The 17345-nt window shown below is 41.6% G+C and overlaps 1 protein-coding gene across 3 annotated transcripts in view; it reads left to right on the top strand.

The window, feature by feature from the left end:
* DIP2A (disco interacting protein 2 homolog A) overlaps positions 1–17345 on the top strand; it is a 110462-nt gene that overhangs the window by 23286 nt on the left and 69831 nt on the right. For all 3 annotated transcript variants that reach the window (XM_050784324.1, XM_050784323.1, XM_050784322.1), the window contains exons 2-3: positions 7479–7550; positions 13205–13324. In XM_050784324.1, coding sequence (XP_050640281.1) covers positions 7479–7550; positions 13205–13324 — 192 coding nt within the window. The remainder of the gene's footprint in view (positions 1–7478; positions 7551–13204; positions 13325–17345) is intronic.

Below are 17345 nucleotides of genomic sequence, written 5' to 3'. Positions count from 1 at the left end.
CCCCTTCTTTGGCAGCAAAGCAAAGGCCAACACCTTTCCAAAGGAATAAACACTGGCAGCTGTGTCCAGCTCACTTGGGTCCAAGGTCTCTGGTGTGTATCTGATTTCTGGCTGGTGCCCACCTTGGAGGTGGTCAAAGTGACCTGACCAAAGGCAGACTGTACTGTACTGGATTGGAACCTGCGGGGCATTTGGAACTCCCAGCCATTGTGTCATGCCCTTTTGGGGTGCTTCTTCCTTCGCCACGCTTGGTCCATTGTGGAGTCACCCAGCTGCTAGTTGCGTGAAGTACTTCTTTGTCAGACTCTCCTTTCAGACTCTGGAAAGCTGATTTGCTTGAGCCCAGAAGTTCGAGGCTGCAGTGAGCTATGCTACCGCGCTCCGGCCTGGGTGGCAGAGCAAGACCCTGACTCTAAAACATAATAAAAAACCAAAAAAGAGGAAGAGCAGCACCATCATCCCCAAACACTCCTCATTTATCCCTCTGCAGTCTTCTGGTCTCCTAGCTTATCTGTTCCCTATCCTTATGGGTGTATCTTTTCAGAAATGTCCTATAAATGGAATCAGACAGCATGTAACCTTTCGAGAATGGCTTCTTGATCTCAGCGTAATGTATTTTGAAATTCATTCACATTTTTGCAGGTATCAGTAGTCTGTTCCTCTTTATTGCCGAGGAGTTTTCCATAGTATGGTTATGTCACAGTCTCTATCCATTCACTTGACATCTGGGTTGTTTCTAGTTTTTTGGTGATGAAGAATAAAGTGGCTATAAACAATTGTATACAGGTTTTTATGTGAACACAAGTTTTTACTTCTCTAGGGTAGATAATCAAGTGGAATTGCTGGGTCATCTGGTGAGTGTTTGCTTTACTGTATATAGAACTTCCACACTGTTTTCAGAGTGGCTGTACCATTTTGCATTCCCACCAGCAATATATGGGTTTCTATTGCTTCACAGTCCTTGTCAGCACTTGACATTGTCAGTATTTTTGAAGCTTTAGCTGTTTGAATAGGCATATAGTGGTATCTCATTATGGTTTTGTGTTTCTTAACAGAAGGAAAATGATAACAGCAGAAATCAGTGAAACTGAAAACAGAAAAAACAATAGGAAAAAATCAGTGGGGCCGGGCGCAGTGGCTCACACCTGTAATCCCAGCACTTTGGGAGGCCGAGGGGGTTGGATCACTTGAGGTCAGGAGTTCTAGACCAGCCTGGCTCACATGGTGAAACCCCATCTCTACTAAAAATACAAAAATGAGCCAGGCGTGGTGGCACACACCGGTAATCCCAGCTACTCAGGAGGCTGAGGCAGGAGAATCGCTTGAGCCTGAGAGGTGGAAGTTGCAGTGAGCCAGTTGCGCCACTGCACTCCATCCTGTGTGACAGAGCAAGACTCTGTCTCAAAAAAACAAAAACAAAAAACAGTAGAACCAAAACCTGGTTCAGTTTGATAAACCTCTAACAATACTGACAGTGAAAAAATACCAATTACCAAAGACACAAATTACCAAAGTCAGGAATGAAAGAGGCCTATCTGTATAGGGTGCACATACATTAAAGCATGGTAAGGGAGTACTGTGAACAACTGTATCCATATCTGGTCGTATGCCCAATAGATGTTTCAGGCAACGATGGACCGCATATACAACAGTGGCTGTGTGAGATCACGATAAAGCTAAAAATTCTTACCACCTAGTGACCTTGTAGCCATTGTAACACAACGCATTACTCACATGTTTGTGGTGATGCTGGTGTAAACAAACCTGTGCTGCCAATCTATTAAAAATCTAGTCCATATAATTATGTGCTGTACCTAATACTTGGTAATGATAACACATGAATGTTACTGGTTTTTGTGTTTACTGTACAATTTATTGTTATTTTAGAGTATATTCTTATTATATTTTAAAAAGGTTAACTGCCAAACAGCCTCAGGCAGACCCTTCAGGAGTTATTTGAGAATAAGGCTTTGTAATCATAGGAAGTGTCAGCTTCCATGCGTGTTATTACCCTTGAAGACCTTCCAGTAGGTTAAGATGTGGAGGTGGAAAGCAGTGTTACTGATGACCTTAACCCTCTGTAGGCCTAGGCTAATGTGTGTGTCTTAGTTTTTAACAAAAAAGTTTTAAAAGTAAGAAAAAAAAGCCCCAAAACAACAACAAAAAAAAACCCCACAAAACTTAAAAAATACAGAAAAGCTTGTAAGCTGGGCATGATGACTCATTCCTGTAATCCCAACACTTTGGGAAGCCAAGGTGGGAAGATTGCTTGAGACTGGGAGTTGGAGACTAGCCTAGACAGCATGACAAGACCCAGTCTCCACAAAAAATTTAAAAATTGGCTGGGTGTGGTAGAATAGCACCTGCAGTCCTGGCTACTCAGGAGGCTGATGTGGGAGGATCGCCTGAGCCCAGGAGTTCCAGGCTGTGGTGAGCTATGATTCTGCCACTACTCCAGCCTGTCTGTTCAGAGACACAGCAAGACCCTGTCTCTTAAAAAAAAAAAAAAAAAAAAAGTAAGGATATAAAGAAAGAAAATATTTTTGTACAGCTATACAATGTGTTGGTATCTCAAGCTGTGTTATTATAAAGGTTAAAATGTTTTTTAAAAGCTGCAGTAAGCTAAGGTTAATTTATTATTGAAGAAAGAAAATGTTTTTCTCTAAATGTAGTGTAGCCTAAGTGTACAGAGTATTAAGTCTACAGTCATGTACAGTAATGTCTTCACAGTCACTCACCCCTCAGTGATTCACACAGAGCCACTTCCATTCCTGTAAGCCCCATTCATGTTAAATGCTCTATACAGGTGTATTATTTTTCATCTTTTATACCATATTTTTACTGTACCTTTTCTGTGTTTATAAATATATATTTTGTTGTTGTTGTTGTTTTGTTTTGGTTTGGTTTTTGAGACAGAGTCTCACTCTGTGGCCCAGGCTGGAGTATAGTTGCACGATCGCAGCTCACTGCAACCTCCACCTCCCGGGTTCAAGAGATTCCCCGGCCTCAGCCTCCCAAGTAGCTGGGACTACAGGCACACGCTGCCACACCTGGCTAATTTTTTGTATTTTAGTAGAGATGGGGTTTCACCGTGTTGCCCAGGCTGGTCTCGAACTCCTGAGCTCAGGCAATCTGCCCTCCTCGGCCTCCCAAAGCGCTAGGATTGCAGGTGCAAGCCACCATGCCTGGCCTAAATATTTTAAACACACAAATACCATTGTGTCACAATTGCCTACAGCATGTAGCGCAATAACATAGTGTACAGGTTTGTAGCCTAGGAGCAACAGGCTCTACCATACAGCGTCGGTGCAATCGGTTATACCATCTCGGTTTGTGTGTGTAGACTCAAATGATGTTTGTACAACAGTGAAATTGATTGACAATGCATTTCTCAGAATGTACTCCCATCGTTAAGTGACACTGACTACTTTCTCTCTCTCTCTCTCTCTCTTTCTCTCTTTCTCCTTCCTTCCTCTCTCTCTCTGTCTGTTTCTTTTCTTTCTTCAGAATCTCTCTCTGTTGTCCAGGTTGGAGTGCAGTGGCGTGATCTTGGCTCACTGCAACCTCTGCCTCCCAGGTTCAAGTGATTCTCTAGCCTCAGTCTCCTAAGTAGCTGGGACTACAGGCGCGTGCCACCATGCCCAGCTAATTTTTCTATTTTTAGTATAGACGGCGTTTCACCATGTTGGCCAGGCTGGTCTTGAACTCCTGACCTCAAGCGATCCACCCACCTCAGCCTCCTAAAGTGCTGGGATTACAGGCGTGAGCCACCGCGCCTGGCCCACATGACTATTTTCAACATCTTAGATGAAAGGTACCAATTTCTTGAAGGCCACAACCCCCCAGAACTCATCAATAATGAAGCCAAAACCTGAATAGTCCTATAACTACTAAATAAATTAATTTCATAGTTTAAAACCAGGAAAATAAACCTGTAAGACCATATGGTTTCACTGGCAAATTTTATGAGACATCTAAAAAAGAAAACAATTCTGCATAATCTCTTCCATATATTTTAAAACATATTACTTTGAAATAATTTTAGACTTGAAGTTGCAAAAATAATACATGGAATTCATCTAGTTACCCCCAATAACATCTTATGTAGCCATTATACATCGTCAGAACCATCTTCCGTACATTCTTAATTACAAAGGATTATGTGTCTAAAAATTTTAAAGAATAAAAGTATATGAAGTAAAAAATGAATCTGTCTCTCGCCCTACCCAAAGACAAATCACTCCACAGGGGAAAATGCTGTTAATAATTAGTTGTGCATCCTTCCTGGACATTTTCTGTGTATATACAAATATACACAACTACTAAGTAAATATACAGGCTTAATTTTATTTGATCAGAATGGAATCTTTCTATATATATATTGTTTTTCAACTTGCTCTTCTTACCCAGTAGCATACCATGAATCCATGTAAGTGATGTCTAACCCCAGGCCCCACAAATAACAGGATTTTATTTTATTTTTTAAGATTGACAGAATCCTGTAGTACGGATGTTTGGCAGCATATTTATTTTGTTTTGGCGACAGACAATTAGATTGTTTTGCCTTATTTGCCATCACATATAGTGTGCACTACTCATCCTTGTTCCTGTGAACTGAAGGGGTAGTTGAGTGCTTTTGAGAATGGGTTTTTAGAAGTCGTGTTGCCACGTGAAGGACTTGGTGATATTAGTTCGGATTTGGCGTCTGTGATCCTGAGGGAGATTCTTCTGCAGCAGTGGAGTTTAGCCAGAGCCACATTTCATACGTCTGTGATGCAGGTTAATTGCCTCTCCTATGCACATGCGCATTTGAAAATTACTGCCTTCTAAACCTTAAAAAGTTGTGTGCAAGTTGAAGCTTAATAAGTGAAATTGCACAGGTACATGCTGAACCTGATGGGGATTGTCACTGCGGCACTGAGCGTGTTGGTGTAGGCGGTGGCTGGCTCTGGACCTGGGGGTGTCCAGTGACGGGGTGAGGGGTGAACAAGGATGATGGACTTCCAAGGGGCACCCGGGTCAGTGCAGTAGATCAGGTGTGCTCATTGCATTGAGGAAGGGTTGGTTTTAAAAATGGAAGGCTTAGGGAAGAAGACAGTCATTTATAATATAATGCCATTCAGGTCAATTAAAAATACACAGACACAAAGCAGCATGAGTTCTGCAGAATATATTCTAAAAGACACTATAAAAAAGTTTCCAAAAGACACTGTAAAAAATTATAAGAAAATATGTCTAAAAGACACTAAATGCAAAAAAAAAGTTGTCTGAAGGGATGGAACACAGTGGGGGCACAGGGAATAAATAAATGGAAGGACAGACAGATAAGCATAAGAGGCGTGGGAGGAGCCAAGTGAGCTCATAAAGCAGAGGCTCTGTGCAGAGGGCAGGGCTTGGGTGCAGTGCAGGGTGGAGTAGGTGGGGAGGTTGTGGTAGACTCTGGGCCAGAGCAGCTGTTTGGCCCACAGGCTGTGGCTCAGGCTCTTCTTCTGTAGGATGGCATATTAATGCCTACTCAGAGGCTTCCACTGAGGCTTGACTTAGATGTCACATATTCAACGGTGTCAATCTGTTCACACAACAAATCCTACAATAAAAAATTCATCTAAAGGAAATACTCAGTTGTGTACTCAATAAGCGACATCAGCCTGGAATTCATCTAACGGAAATACTTGGTTGTGTACTCGATAAGCGACATCAGCCTGTGTCTTTTGATTCACAGCAGCCTTACTGCTTTGCTTGTTTGTTTTGAGAGAAGGAAGGTCTTACAAAACACTAAAAACTCCACCATGTTCACCCAGAGGACAGGCTAATCATGAGAATTGTAATATATATTTCTGGTCTAAATAAAGTCTTCAAAGCATCACAGATCCACTGTTAGAACTTCCAGGTATGTGTAGGAACCCAAATAGTGTGCTTAGGTTAAGAAGTGTTTCCATGATGTTGCGTTTCCTACCTCATTCCTAGGTGGTTCAATTTGTTTTCAGGCTATTTTTCCTTATGATAATTTATTGGAACAGCCATCTTTTTTCCTCCTTTCCCAAGGACACCCCTTGGCCTGGGAGGACTTGTGTTCCGTGGGTCCCTTATTGCAATACTTGTGAAACTTGAACCTGCACAGGAATGACTGGAGGGTCTCAATAAAGTGCAGTTTTGGATTCTGTCAGTTGGGTGTGGCCTCAGAGTCTGCGATTTTGGCAAGCTCCCAGGGGATGGTGATCACAATTTTTAAAATTTGAAGTATTATTTATACACAGTAAAATTCACCCTTACTCTTCTGTAATGGTACAGATTTTTGACAAGTGCATATACTCATGTAACCACCACTACACTCCCGACGTAGAGCAGTTTCACCACCCTCAAAATTCCCTTGTCCTTTCCTCACCACCCTCAAAATTCCCTTGTCCTTTCCTCACCACCCTCAAAATTCCCTTGTCCTTTCCTCACCACCCTCAAAATTCCCTTGTCCTTTCCTCACCACCCTCAAAATTCCCTTGTCCTTTCCTCACCACCCTCGAAATTCCCTTGTCCTTTCCTCACCACCCTCGAAATTCCCTTGTCCTTTCCTCACCACCTCGAAATTCCCTTGTCCTTTCCTCACCACCCTCGAAATTCCCTTGTCCTTTCCTCACCACCCTCGAAATTCCCTTGTCCTTTCCTCACCATCCTCGAAATTCCCTTGTCCTTTCCTCACCACCCTCGAAATTCCCTTGTCCTTTCCTCACCACCCTCGAAATTCCCTTGTCCTTTCCTCACCACCCTCGAAATTCCCTTGTCCTTTCCTCACCACCCTCGAAATTCGCTTGTCCTTTCCACACCACCCTCGAAATTCCCTTGTCCTTTCCTCACCACCCTCGAAATTCCCTTGTCCTTTCCTCACCACCCTCGAAATTCCCTTGTCCTTTCCACACCACCCTCGAAATTCCCTTGTCCTTTCCTCACCACCCTCGAAATTCCCTTGTCCTTTCCTCACCACCCTCGAAATTCCCTTGTCCTTTCCTCACCACCCTCGAAATTCCCTTGTCCTTTCCTCACCACCCTCGAAATTCCCTTGTCCTTTCCTCACCACCCTCGAAATTCCCTTGTCCTTTCCTCACCACCCTCGAAATTCCCTTGTCCTTTCCTCACTGCCAGACCCTGGCAACCACTATCTGTCTCTGATTCTATGGTTGTATCTTTTCCAGAATGTCATAAAAATTGAGGATTCCATATACAGCCTTTTGAGTCTGGCTTCTTTCACTCAGCAGCATGCATGTGAGATCTATCCAAATTGCCGTGTGTATCAGTAGTTTGTTCCTTTCTTACTGCTGAGTGGTATTCCATTTTATGGGATACTATGATTCCATCATAGTTTATTTGTCCTATCACTTCGTGGAAAGACATTAGTGTTTCCAGTTTTTCAATCATGAATTAATTTTTAATTCTAAAATTTTGCAATTGTAGAAGAAATGTAATTCTTTTTTCCATTGTTGTTTTAGGTGACATCACTCAAAAAGGGTATGAAAAGAAAAGGGCAAAGCTGCTTGCACGTTATATACCGCTTATTCAAGGTAAGGTCAATACACTCAGATGTTACATAGCAATTATATTGTTTTATAAGACTTGATTTTTAACTTGTTTTTAGAGTTTAACATTTGTTAGCAATGTTAAACCAAGTTTAAACACTGGTATATGTTTATTATTGATGGAGACAGGGTCTCGCTGTGTTGCCCAGGCTGGTCTTGAAAAATATGCATCTAATATTAATAAAATTCAAAGGCATAGATTATAATTTAAAGCTCTGGCTTGATACAGATCTCAGATCTCATTCCCAAAGAGGATTTATTTTATTTTTATGATTATGAACAGCCTGCACATTTCCTTACTGGGGCTAGAGCATCCATTGTAAAGATGTCGGTTCTTGCCACATTAGATTGATTTGTAGATTCAGTGCATTCATCATTTCAATAGGGGTGTGTGTGTGTGTGTAACTTAACAAGTTAGTTCTGAGATGTATATCCAAGTATAAAAGGTCAAGAGACCCAAAATATGTTCAAAAAAGAATGAGGCGAGAAGATTGGCCCAATAAGGATATGAAGAGTTACTATAAAGCCATTGTCACTAAGACAGAGTGGACAGCTCAGACAGATGCATACGTGCGTGGACTTTGCACATGGGAATAGCGGTGTGGCAGGCATGGTGCTGGCATAGTTCTTTGTCCATATGTAAAGCACATGACATTGGAGACAAAAATCGGTTCCAGATGTATTCGGCCTAAATGTGAAAGATCTTTAAAGCCTTTAGAAAATCTTATAGGAAAATTGTCACCATCTCAAGGTAGGATTTTTTGATGTCACTGAAGGTGCCAAAAAGCAGGAACCATAAAGGAAAGGATTAATTGGACCACATTAAAATTAAGAACTTCTTTTTTTCAAACGTCATCATAAAGAGATTGCAAAGACAAACTACAGAGTGTGAGAAGATAGTTGTAACACAAATAAGTAGTATCCAGAGGCCAGGTATGGTGGGTCACGCCTGTATTCCCAGCGCTTTGGGAGGCTGAGGCGGGGGGATCATGAGGTCAGGAGTTCAAGACCAACCTGGCCAACATAGTGAAGCCCCGACTGTACTAAAAAATACAAAACTTAGCCGAGCATGGTGGCGCGTACCTGTAGTTCCAGCTACTGAGGAAGCTGAGGCAGGAGAATTGCTTGAACCTGGGAGGTGGAGGTTGCAGTGAGCTGAGATCATGCCACTGCACTCCAGCCTGGGAGACAGAGTGAGACTTCATCTCAAAAAAAAAAAAAAAAAAGAAGAACTAGTGTCCAGAATGTACCAAGCAGTGCTGTCGAGTACAACTTCTTGCAGTGACGGACCTGTTCTCTAACTGCATTGTCCAGTATATGAAACACCAGCCATGTATGATGATTGCACATAAGAGACAAGGTCTCACTCTGTTGCTCAGGCTGGGGCACAGTGGTGTGATCATAGCTCACTGCAATCTCAAACTCCCGGGTTTAAGCAGTCCTCTCGCTTCAACCTCCTGAGTACATGGGATTACAGGTGTGCACCACCACACCCAGCTTATTGATTGAGATGGGATCTTGCTATGTTGCCCAGGCTGGTCTTGAACTTCTGGCTTCAAGCGAGTTTTCTGCCTCAGCCTTCCAAAGTGCTGGGATTACAGGTGTGAGCCACCACACTTTCCCTTAATTTAATTAGTTTAAACTTAATAGCCAGAAAGTTTCCCAACATGATAAGAAAAAGTCTAGTAGAAAAATGGATGAAGATTCAAATAGGTTATTTCATAACAAAAAATCCAAATAGCCAGTGAGCAAATGGAAAGATGTTTAACCTCACTAGTAATCACAGAAAGGCACATTGTAACCACAGCCAGCTATCCTGTTGGAGAGGAATCGATCGGTAGGATGCAGGCAGCTAGGATTACATAGTAAAGTTGAAGAGGTGCAGCAGTTCTTCAGGTACATATTTGCCCTAGAGAAACTCCTGTTTGTTTGCACCTTATTCTCTTGTACAAAAATGTTCATTATATCTGTAAACTGCCAAGAACTCAAATACCCATCAACAGAATTCATACAGCAGAAAGCTAAAGACCCACATGCATCAGCAAGAATGAATCTTGTAAACATCGTAGGGATGAAGGAAGGAATTACAAAGGCATATAGCCAGTACAAGCTTAAAAAAAGATGCCAAACTGAGCTGTTAATACTTAGGGACCTTGTGTGGTGAGTCCAGACAGAGAAGGAAATGGTTTTCACAGAAACCAGCACACCATTTCCTCATGTAAGTTAGATTGCAGAGGGTCACAGGGACCCCTTAAGGCACTGAGTGTTTTGTTTCGTAGCCTATGTGGTGGTTACATTGATTGTTTGTTAATAATATTCTTAAACTGTATACATGCTTTATATTGCCTGTATTGGTATGATATATTTTATAACAGATCAACAACAAGAAGATTGATGAGGCTCTTTGTGTGCTGATATTTATTCATCCAAAATAAAAACAAACTCAGAGTAAAATTGGGATTGAAGGAAACTATTAAAATATCTTTAAAGCCCATTTGTCCAAAATCACCAGCAATCATCAAACTAAACAATCAGATACTGTAGCCATTTCCATTCCAAAAGAGTTAACAGAAATGCTGGCCAGCCCATTCTTATTACACATTATGTGGGTGGTCACAGCTGATGCAGTGAGATGGAAAACAAAGCAGAATAAATATTAGAGAACAAAAGATAATCATCTTTAAATATAGGTGATATTATTTTATACCTTAAAAACTCATGTGACTGCTCATGTAACTGTTAGAATTAGTAAGTGATTTTGGTTTGATAGATATGAAGATAGAAGGCAAATATGTGACTTTTCTGTAGCAATATTTCTTGTTTTCAAATATGAAAAAATCTTACTCATAATGAAAACAAACTGTCAAATGCTTATTAATGCATTTAGTAAGAAAGAACCTATGTTAGGATCGTAAAATCTATTTGAAAGAAATAACCAAGACCCTAATATGTGAAGAAACATATCAGTTTCCTAACTGGAAAAACTTAATACATCCTATAAAACTGGCAGATTCCGAGTTAATGTGTGAACATAATGTAGTCCAGTCTGAATACCAGGCCTGAGGTTTTCCTAAACCTAGGATTGGAAATGACCCATTAGAAGGGGCAAAGTTCTGAGAGTAGCCCATCAATTTTTGAAAAAGAACACTGGTGATAAAGGACTGGCATTTGAGATGCTAAACTTGATTGTGTACGCTTTATAGTCACAACAGGAGGATGTCAGTGTGCAGAGTACACAACTCAGTCAGTGAAAGAGAAGAAGTCCGGAAGGGATTTGAGAGGATGTGAAGGAGGAAGGGTTAATAGCTGGTACTGTCCTTCTGCAGGCAAGAACCCTCTTCCTCCTCCCCAACTTTAGTGAACATAAACTTCAGAATAATTAAAGTTCTAAATATGTTTTTAATTATAAAAACATACAATTCAGGAGACTATTTGAACACCCCTTTTAGTAGGAATTGTCTTCATAGGCAAGATAGGAGACCTGGAAGCTAGAAAGGAAAAGATGGACAGGTGTGACAGGCTCCCTAGAAATGAGAACATTTCAGAATGACTGAGCTGCTACACGCCAGGCCACAGCTCTGTGTGTGTACACAGTTCAGGGTGTCCACAGCAGACAAGGAGTGAGGCTTCCTGGTCTTTTAGTGGGGGTCTTTAGTTGGGTGACATAACAGAAATCCAAAGGACAGGAAATGTGGATAGGCAATAAATATTAAATTTTGTTCAACCTCAGTGGTAGATATGGAAATGCAAATTAAAAGGCACCATTTTTCTCTTATCACATTGGCAAAATTCTAGAACTTTTTATAACATCTAGTGCTGACAGAGAGTGGGGAAATGGCACTTTCATACATTGCTTGTCAGAGCGTGAATTGCTGTAACCTTTTTGGAAAGTTACCTCTTCATATCTGTTAAGTTAAAAATATATCTACTCCTTCATCCAATAATTTCACATTGGGTCGTGTATCTTTGTTGAATAAATGAATCTATCTCAAAGAATAAAAGGATGCATATTTTGGAATACAAGTGTAAGGAAGTCCATTTGTGTATACGTCACTTTACAGCATGCTTGTCTATCATCCAAAAGGTGTAAGACTCGGTATTGTCCATTGTGAACTTTAAAGTTGTTTTATCCAGTCACAAAAAGCCAAAGTCAGTAGGGCTCTGCTCAATATGTGTTTTGTACACACACACACACACACGTGTGTGTATGTATGCTCACATTTTGAAGGGCTAATACCAATTTCTGTAGAGAGTGTTCCCATTCTCCACAGCACTGACCACCCCAAAATGTACATAGTACTTGAACAACATCAGCAGCATCTGTTCTGCTCAAAAATGTGCAGTGCAGGCCTAGCTCAAATGTTACCTTGTCCCTGTCCACAGAGCCAGAGCTGGGTGCTCAAGTCCTGGGCCAACATCCTGTGAGGGCTCCTCAGTCACAGCTGTGGCTGTTGGGGTGAGGAGACTCCTGCTGCCGAGCACCTGGCTCCCCAGCCCTGCCTGTGTCTCCCTCTGTCCTCGTGTGGCCCCTCCACTGTGGGGCTTAACACTCTAGACTTGGTGTGTGGTGTTGCAGAGAGCCAGGTAGAGCTGTGTCGCCTTTCACCACCAGCCTTGGAGGTCACCCAGCATCACTTCTGCCACACTGCGCTTGTTGGGGCAGTCACTGACCTGCCCAGGTTTGAGGCAGCATGGACTCTGCCTCTTCAGGGAGTGGTTAGGGCTGGAGGAGCCAGTGGGACTGGAATTCCTGCTGGCCAATTTTATGAGACATTTTGAAACAAAGGCTAAAGCTAAACGCATATTTTTGTTGAAGCACAGCTGCAGGTTTTGCTTTGTGCTGTTTGCAAATGTCAGCAAATTGGTTCAAATGATACCAGGGATTTTGTTTAGTGACTTGAACAATTGCTCCCCATTCCTTCACTCACTGTAATGTGTCTTGTGGCCAGGGGACCACTGCCCGGAGAGTGGCGGGCCTGGTGAAGGAGTGTGGAGAACAGTGTGCTCTTCATTTGTCCTGATTTGGAGGCAGAGCAAGTGGGCGGTGCAGCAAGGGCAGTTGGCCTGGCCTGAGCAGGTCCCAGCCTCTGAGCACTTTGTGCCCTGACGCCATCATTCTAATGCCCCTCTCGCTCTTGTCTTCTCTGCCTTTTCACTTTTTTCCTGTTTCTATCAGAGGGCTAGTGGTGGACCCCAGTGGTGGTCTGGTGAGCTGTTTCTCACTCAGGGTTTACTGACACTGTAGAACAATGCTGGGGACAAACAGCACAGGCCATTTCAGACTTAGAAACACAGTTCAGAAGTGGGCTTTGGGAGGGCTTTCTACCACGGCTCCCACCCCTGATGTGAGCTGCCATGTGCTGTGCTGCCGAGGGTACAGGGCCAGCTGTTTGATCATCACCCTTCGTGCAGATGGTGCATGAGAGGCAGGGCAGGGTGATGTGGGGAGAGGAGAATATGAAAGTGGATGTTGCCCTTAACCCACAGCATTCATGCGTCTATCACTGACTTCCAGATTAAAGGCTCTTTGATAGAGTGTATGCAACAGATGAGAAATGTAAGCTGTTTTCAATGGATTTTTTTCATAATTGGAAAAGCAAATTGTTCACACAAGGTATTCCCATAAAATTGTGTTTCAGGAATAGACCCATCTCTACAAGCAGAGAATAGAATTCCTGGGCCCTCACAAACCACGGCTGCTGCACCCAAGCAGCAGAAGTCTCGGCCCACCACCTCGAGGGATGAGCGCTTCCGGTCAGGTAGGGTCACAGCCTAGGCAGTGGGGAAGGTGGGCAGGCCTGGAGCCCTAGGACTCTCGCCATGAAGTCTTTCAGTTATTTTTTCTTTGCCACAATATCTGCCAAAGAAATTATTTTCACATAAGCAGTAATGTACATCATCATATTTTTTTCAAGAAAAACATTTAACCTTCACGTAACCACGGTCTGTTTTAATGCATGGTGTAGCTTTAGTGGCACTTTCTTAGGGGATGGCTACAGAACTTTCTAGAGAAGTCTTCTCTCTCTTACTAGAATAATTTCTTTAAAACTTTTGTATGCTTTTTACTTTGAAATTGATACTAATAATTTTTGTGCTTTACAGATCTGCTTTACTGCTAGGTGTAGGTGTTTTAGTGTTTTTTTAATTTTGGAGATTTCCTTCCAATTAAATTTGTGCCACTCTGTTTGGCAGTGCTTTTATGAATATTTAAATTTGTCTCTGATATTTTACTGGAATTAACAGAATAGCCATTGAAAAAAATTCACTTTTTTTATTATAGTTTATGTATTAATAACTTGAGCACGTTATCTATTTAATATTTTCACCACTATGTGATTGTATATTTTCTTCACATTTAAGCTCTTTTGATAGGCCTTTTTCAGAAAAAATTTTAATAGGGATAATTGTCGTTTTAAGAATACTGAAAACGAAGATTAATATTTTCAATGTTTTTTCAACAGGGAGTATAAAGAAATAATCTAAGAAATATTTGACCAGATAGGCCGGGCGCGGTGGCTCAAGCCTGTAATCCCAGCACTTTGGGAGGCCGAGACGGGCAGATCACGAGGTCAGGAGATCGAGACCATCCTGGCTAACACGGTGAAACCCCGTCTCTACTAAAAAATACAAAAAACTAGCCGGGCGAGGTGGCGGGCACCTGTAGTCCCAACTACTCGGGAGGCTGAGGCAGGAGAATGGTCTAAACCCAGGAGGCGGAGCTTGCAGTGAGCTGAGATCCGGCCACTGCACCCCAGCCTGGGCGACAGAGCAAGACTCTGTCTCAAAAAAAAAAAAAAAAAAAAAAAAAAAAGAAATATTTGACCAGATAATGTCTTACCAATTTGATATACATTTATAAAAAACTTTATCATGTGGCAAACAACTTCTCTGATTATGTAAATAATAATGTGCTTAGTGTTATATATGTAAAAAAAAGTACCAAATTTAAGGACAGAGGTAAAAATCACCTGATACCTCTGAATCCTGAGATGGCTGCCCTCAGCATTTCACTGAGCACTGTTGTCCTCAGGCCTGGATGCAGATGCATGCACACGTGTGCCTTCCATGAGACTGGTCCTAGGAAACGTCTCCTCCCTTCTGTCCCTCCGAATATTCTACATGTCCTGGCTCTTCTCCCCAACCCTGTTCCTGCTCATGGAAGTGATGTTAATAAACTGGTTTCTGCCCTTGTGAAGTTTATACTAGGTATATTCTTTATCTTTTGAATACGGGTCTTTTATCATAAATAGGATTTGCCAATATTTTCTCTCAGGCTGTGATTTATCTTTGTGTTTCTTTAAAGTATCTTTTGAAGACCAGAAGTTTTTAATCTTGATGAAGTCCAAGTTATTTTTTAAAAATGGATGGTGCTTTTGTTCTTGTGTTTAAGAAATCTTTCCCTAACCCAAGATTACAAAGATTCTCTCTTGTGTTTTCTTGTACAAGTTTTATAGTTTTAGGTTTTTTAGTGCCATTTTAGTGCCCTTAAGTTTGTGATTTTTTTTTTTAGTTAATTTTAGTGTAAGTACAAGGTATGGATCATAGTTTATTTTTTTGCATGGAGATATTCAACTGTTCCTGGACCATTCCTTAAGTCTGTGCTTTCTCCAGCGAATTCCCTTTGCACTTTTTTCTAAAAGCAGTTGCACGTAAATGCATGCATCTATTTCTGGACTGTCTGTTCTGTTCTGTTGATCTCTTCATCTGTCTTTATGGCAAAACAGTGTTCTCTTGATGATCGTACCTTAATAATAAATGTTAAAATCAGTAGTGTTAGTCCTTTAACTTTGTTTCTTATCCGTGTTCTGTTGTATGCGTCTTTTTTTCTTCTTGCACTTTTAAGATTTTTCTCTTTATCACTATTCTGTGGACTCGATTATATCCTCTCTGAAATTCCTATATTGAAGCCCTAACCCCAGTGGGATGCTATTTGGAGTTTGGTCCTTTGGGAGGTAATTAGGTTTAGATGAGATCATGAGAGTGGGGCCCTCACAGTGGGATTGGCGTCCTTATAAGAAGAGGCATTGGCCAGGCGCAGTAGTCACACCTGTAATCCCAGCACTTCGGGAGGCTGAAGCAGGTGGAGACCAGCCTGGCCAACATGGCAAAACCCCATCTCCACTAAAAATACAAAAATTAGCCAGTTGTGATGGCACATGCTGGTAGTCCCAGGCGCTCTGGAGACTGAGGCATGAGAATAGCTTGAACTGGGAGGTGGAGGTTGCAGTGAGCCAGTATTGCCCCACTGCACTCCAGCCTGAGTGAGACTGTCTCAAAAAAAAAAAAAAGAAGAGGCACTAGAGCTTGCTGGCCCCCGCCCTGCCCCATCACCCTATGAGTAGAATGGTTAGAAGGCAGATGTCTGTAAGCCTAGAAGAGAGCCCTCACCAGACACCAACCATGAGGCACCTTGATCTCAGACATCCAGTCTCCAGTAAGAAAATAAATTTGTGTTGTTTAAGCCACTTAGTTTATGCTGTTTTGTTATGGAAGCTGAACAGACTAAGACGCTGGTATTGAGTGATTTGATTGTTATGCGCGTTGGCTGGTTTTGTTATACTTGGGGTTTGTTGAGTATTTTTGGATCTGTTGTTATACCCTATCATGTTGCTATTATCTATATTTTTAGTTCTAGGTAGTTTTTAATCTATACTTATTTTCCTTTTTTTCTAAGACAGCAATAATGTTTAAAGCAGGGGAATCATAGTAACTTCCAAATCCGTCACAAGGGTCTCAGTCTGTTTCTTGCTCTCTTTTTGTGAGCGCCTTTTTCCGTGAGCGTTTTCAGTTAAGTCCTTGTGTGGAAATGCTTTTCAAACCTTGTATGTCTGATAATATTTTTATTAAATCTTCATGTTTAAATGATAATCTGGCTAGATATAAAATTATAGGTTTAACACTTTTTTCTTCAAAACTGTTGCTTTTCTGTGCCTGGTGATCCTACTGAGTACTGTCAATCTGTTTCTTGATCTTTCAAGGTGATTTACTCTTTTTCTCTGGAAGCCTTTAGAATTGTTCTATGCCTTTGATATCCATAAGTTTCCTTTATCATATGTATAGGTGTGAATTCTTCACCTTTCCTGAGTAGGAAAAGGTTTAACCTGGCCCTACAAGCCATTTAAATGTGAGATTTTTAAATGTTTTCAGACATTGGTTGGGGAAAATTGAAGCGTCTACAAAACTGGTCATCTTTGTGTGATAGCTCCCCTGGACCCATCGTCGAGCTCCAGAAATTCTCGGTCATCCATGCCCTGGCTTGGATTAATCTGTACTCTACCTGCTTCCTCCCTTCCCTTATGGTTTTAAAGCAAATCTCAGATATGTTATTTCATTTAGATGTCATAATATTCTTGATCTCTGTCATTTTCATGTCGTAATGGTCTTGGTCTCTGTATCTGAAAAGATTGTATTTCTAAGAAATAATGCCATTATCACAAAGTTATTAACAATAAATACTTCCTTAATATCAAATATTCAGCCAATGTTCATATGGCTTCAAAAGAACAAGTTTATTTGGACCCAGGATCCAAATAAGAGCTCACATTGCAGTTGGTTGGTAAGTGTTTCAGCCTCTGTGAAACTTAGCTTGTAGGAGAAGCTGAGCTATGTTTGTCTGATGGTTCCTCTTGGTGTCTCTGACATGCTTTTTAGCTCACTAGAGCTGATGAAAGTCAGGTTACAATGTTCAGCTGTTTACAAGACTCACGGGCGGCCCCTGTTCCTCCACCAAGAGGCCTGTTGGGCCTGACTCTTGCTCTTTGCTGTGGTGCTTGGAAGCTA

The sequence above is a fragment of the Macaca thibetana genome, chromosome 3, assembly GCF_024542745.1.
Source record: "Macaca thibetana thibetana isolate TM-01 chromosome 3, ASM2454274v1, whole genome shotgun sequence".
Lineage (NCBI taxonomy): Eukaryota > Metazoa > Chordata > Mammalia > Primates > Cercopithecidae > Macaca > Macaca thibetana.
The sequence above is the reverse complement of the archived record's forward strand: the minus strand, read 5'-3'. Positions and strand labels throughout refer to the sequence as shown.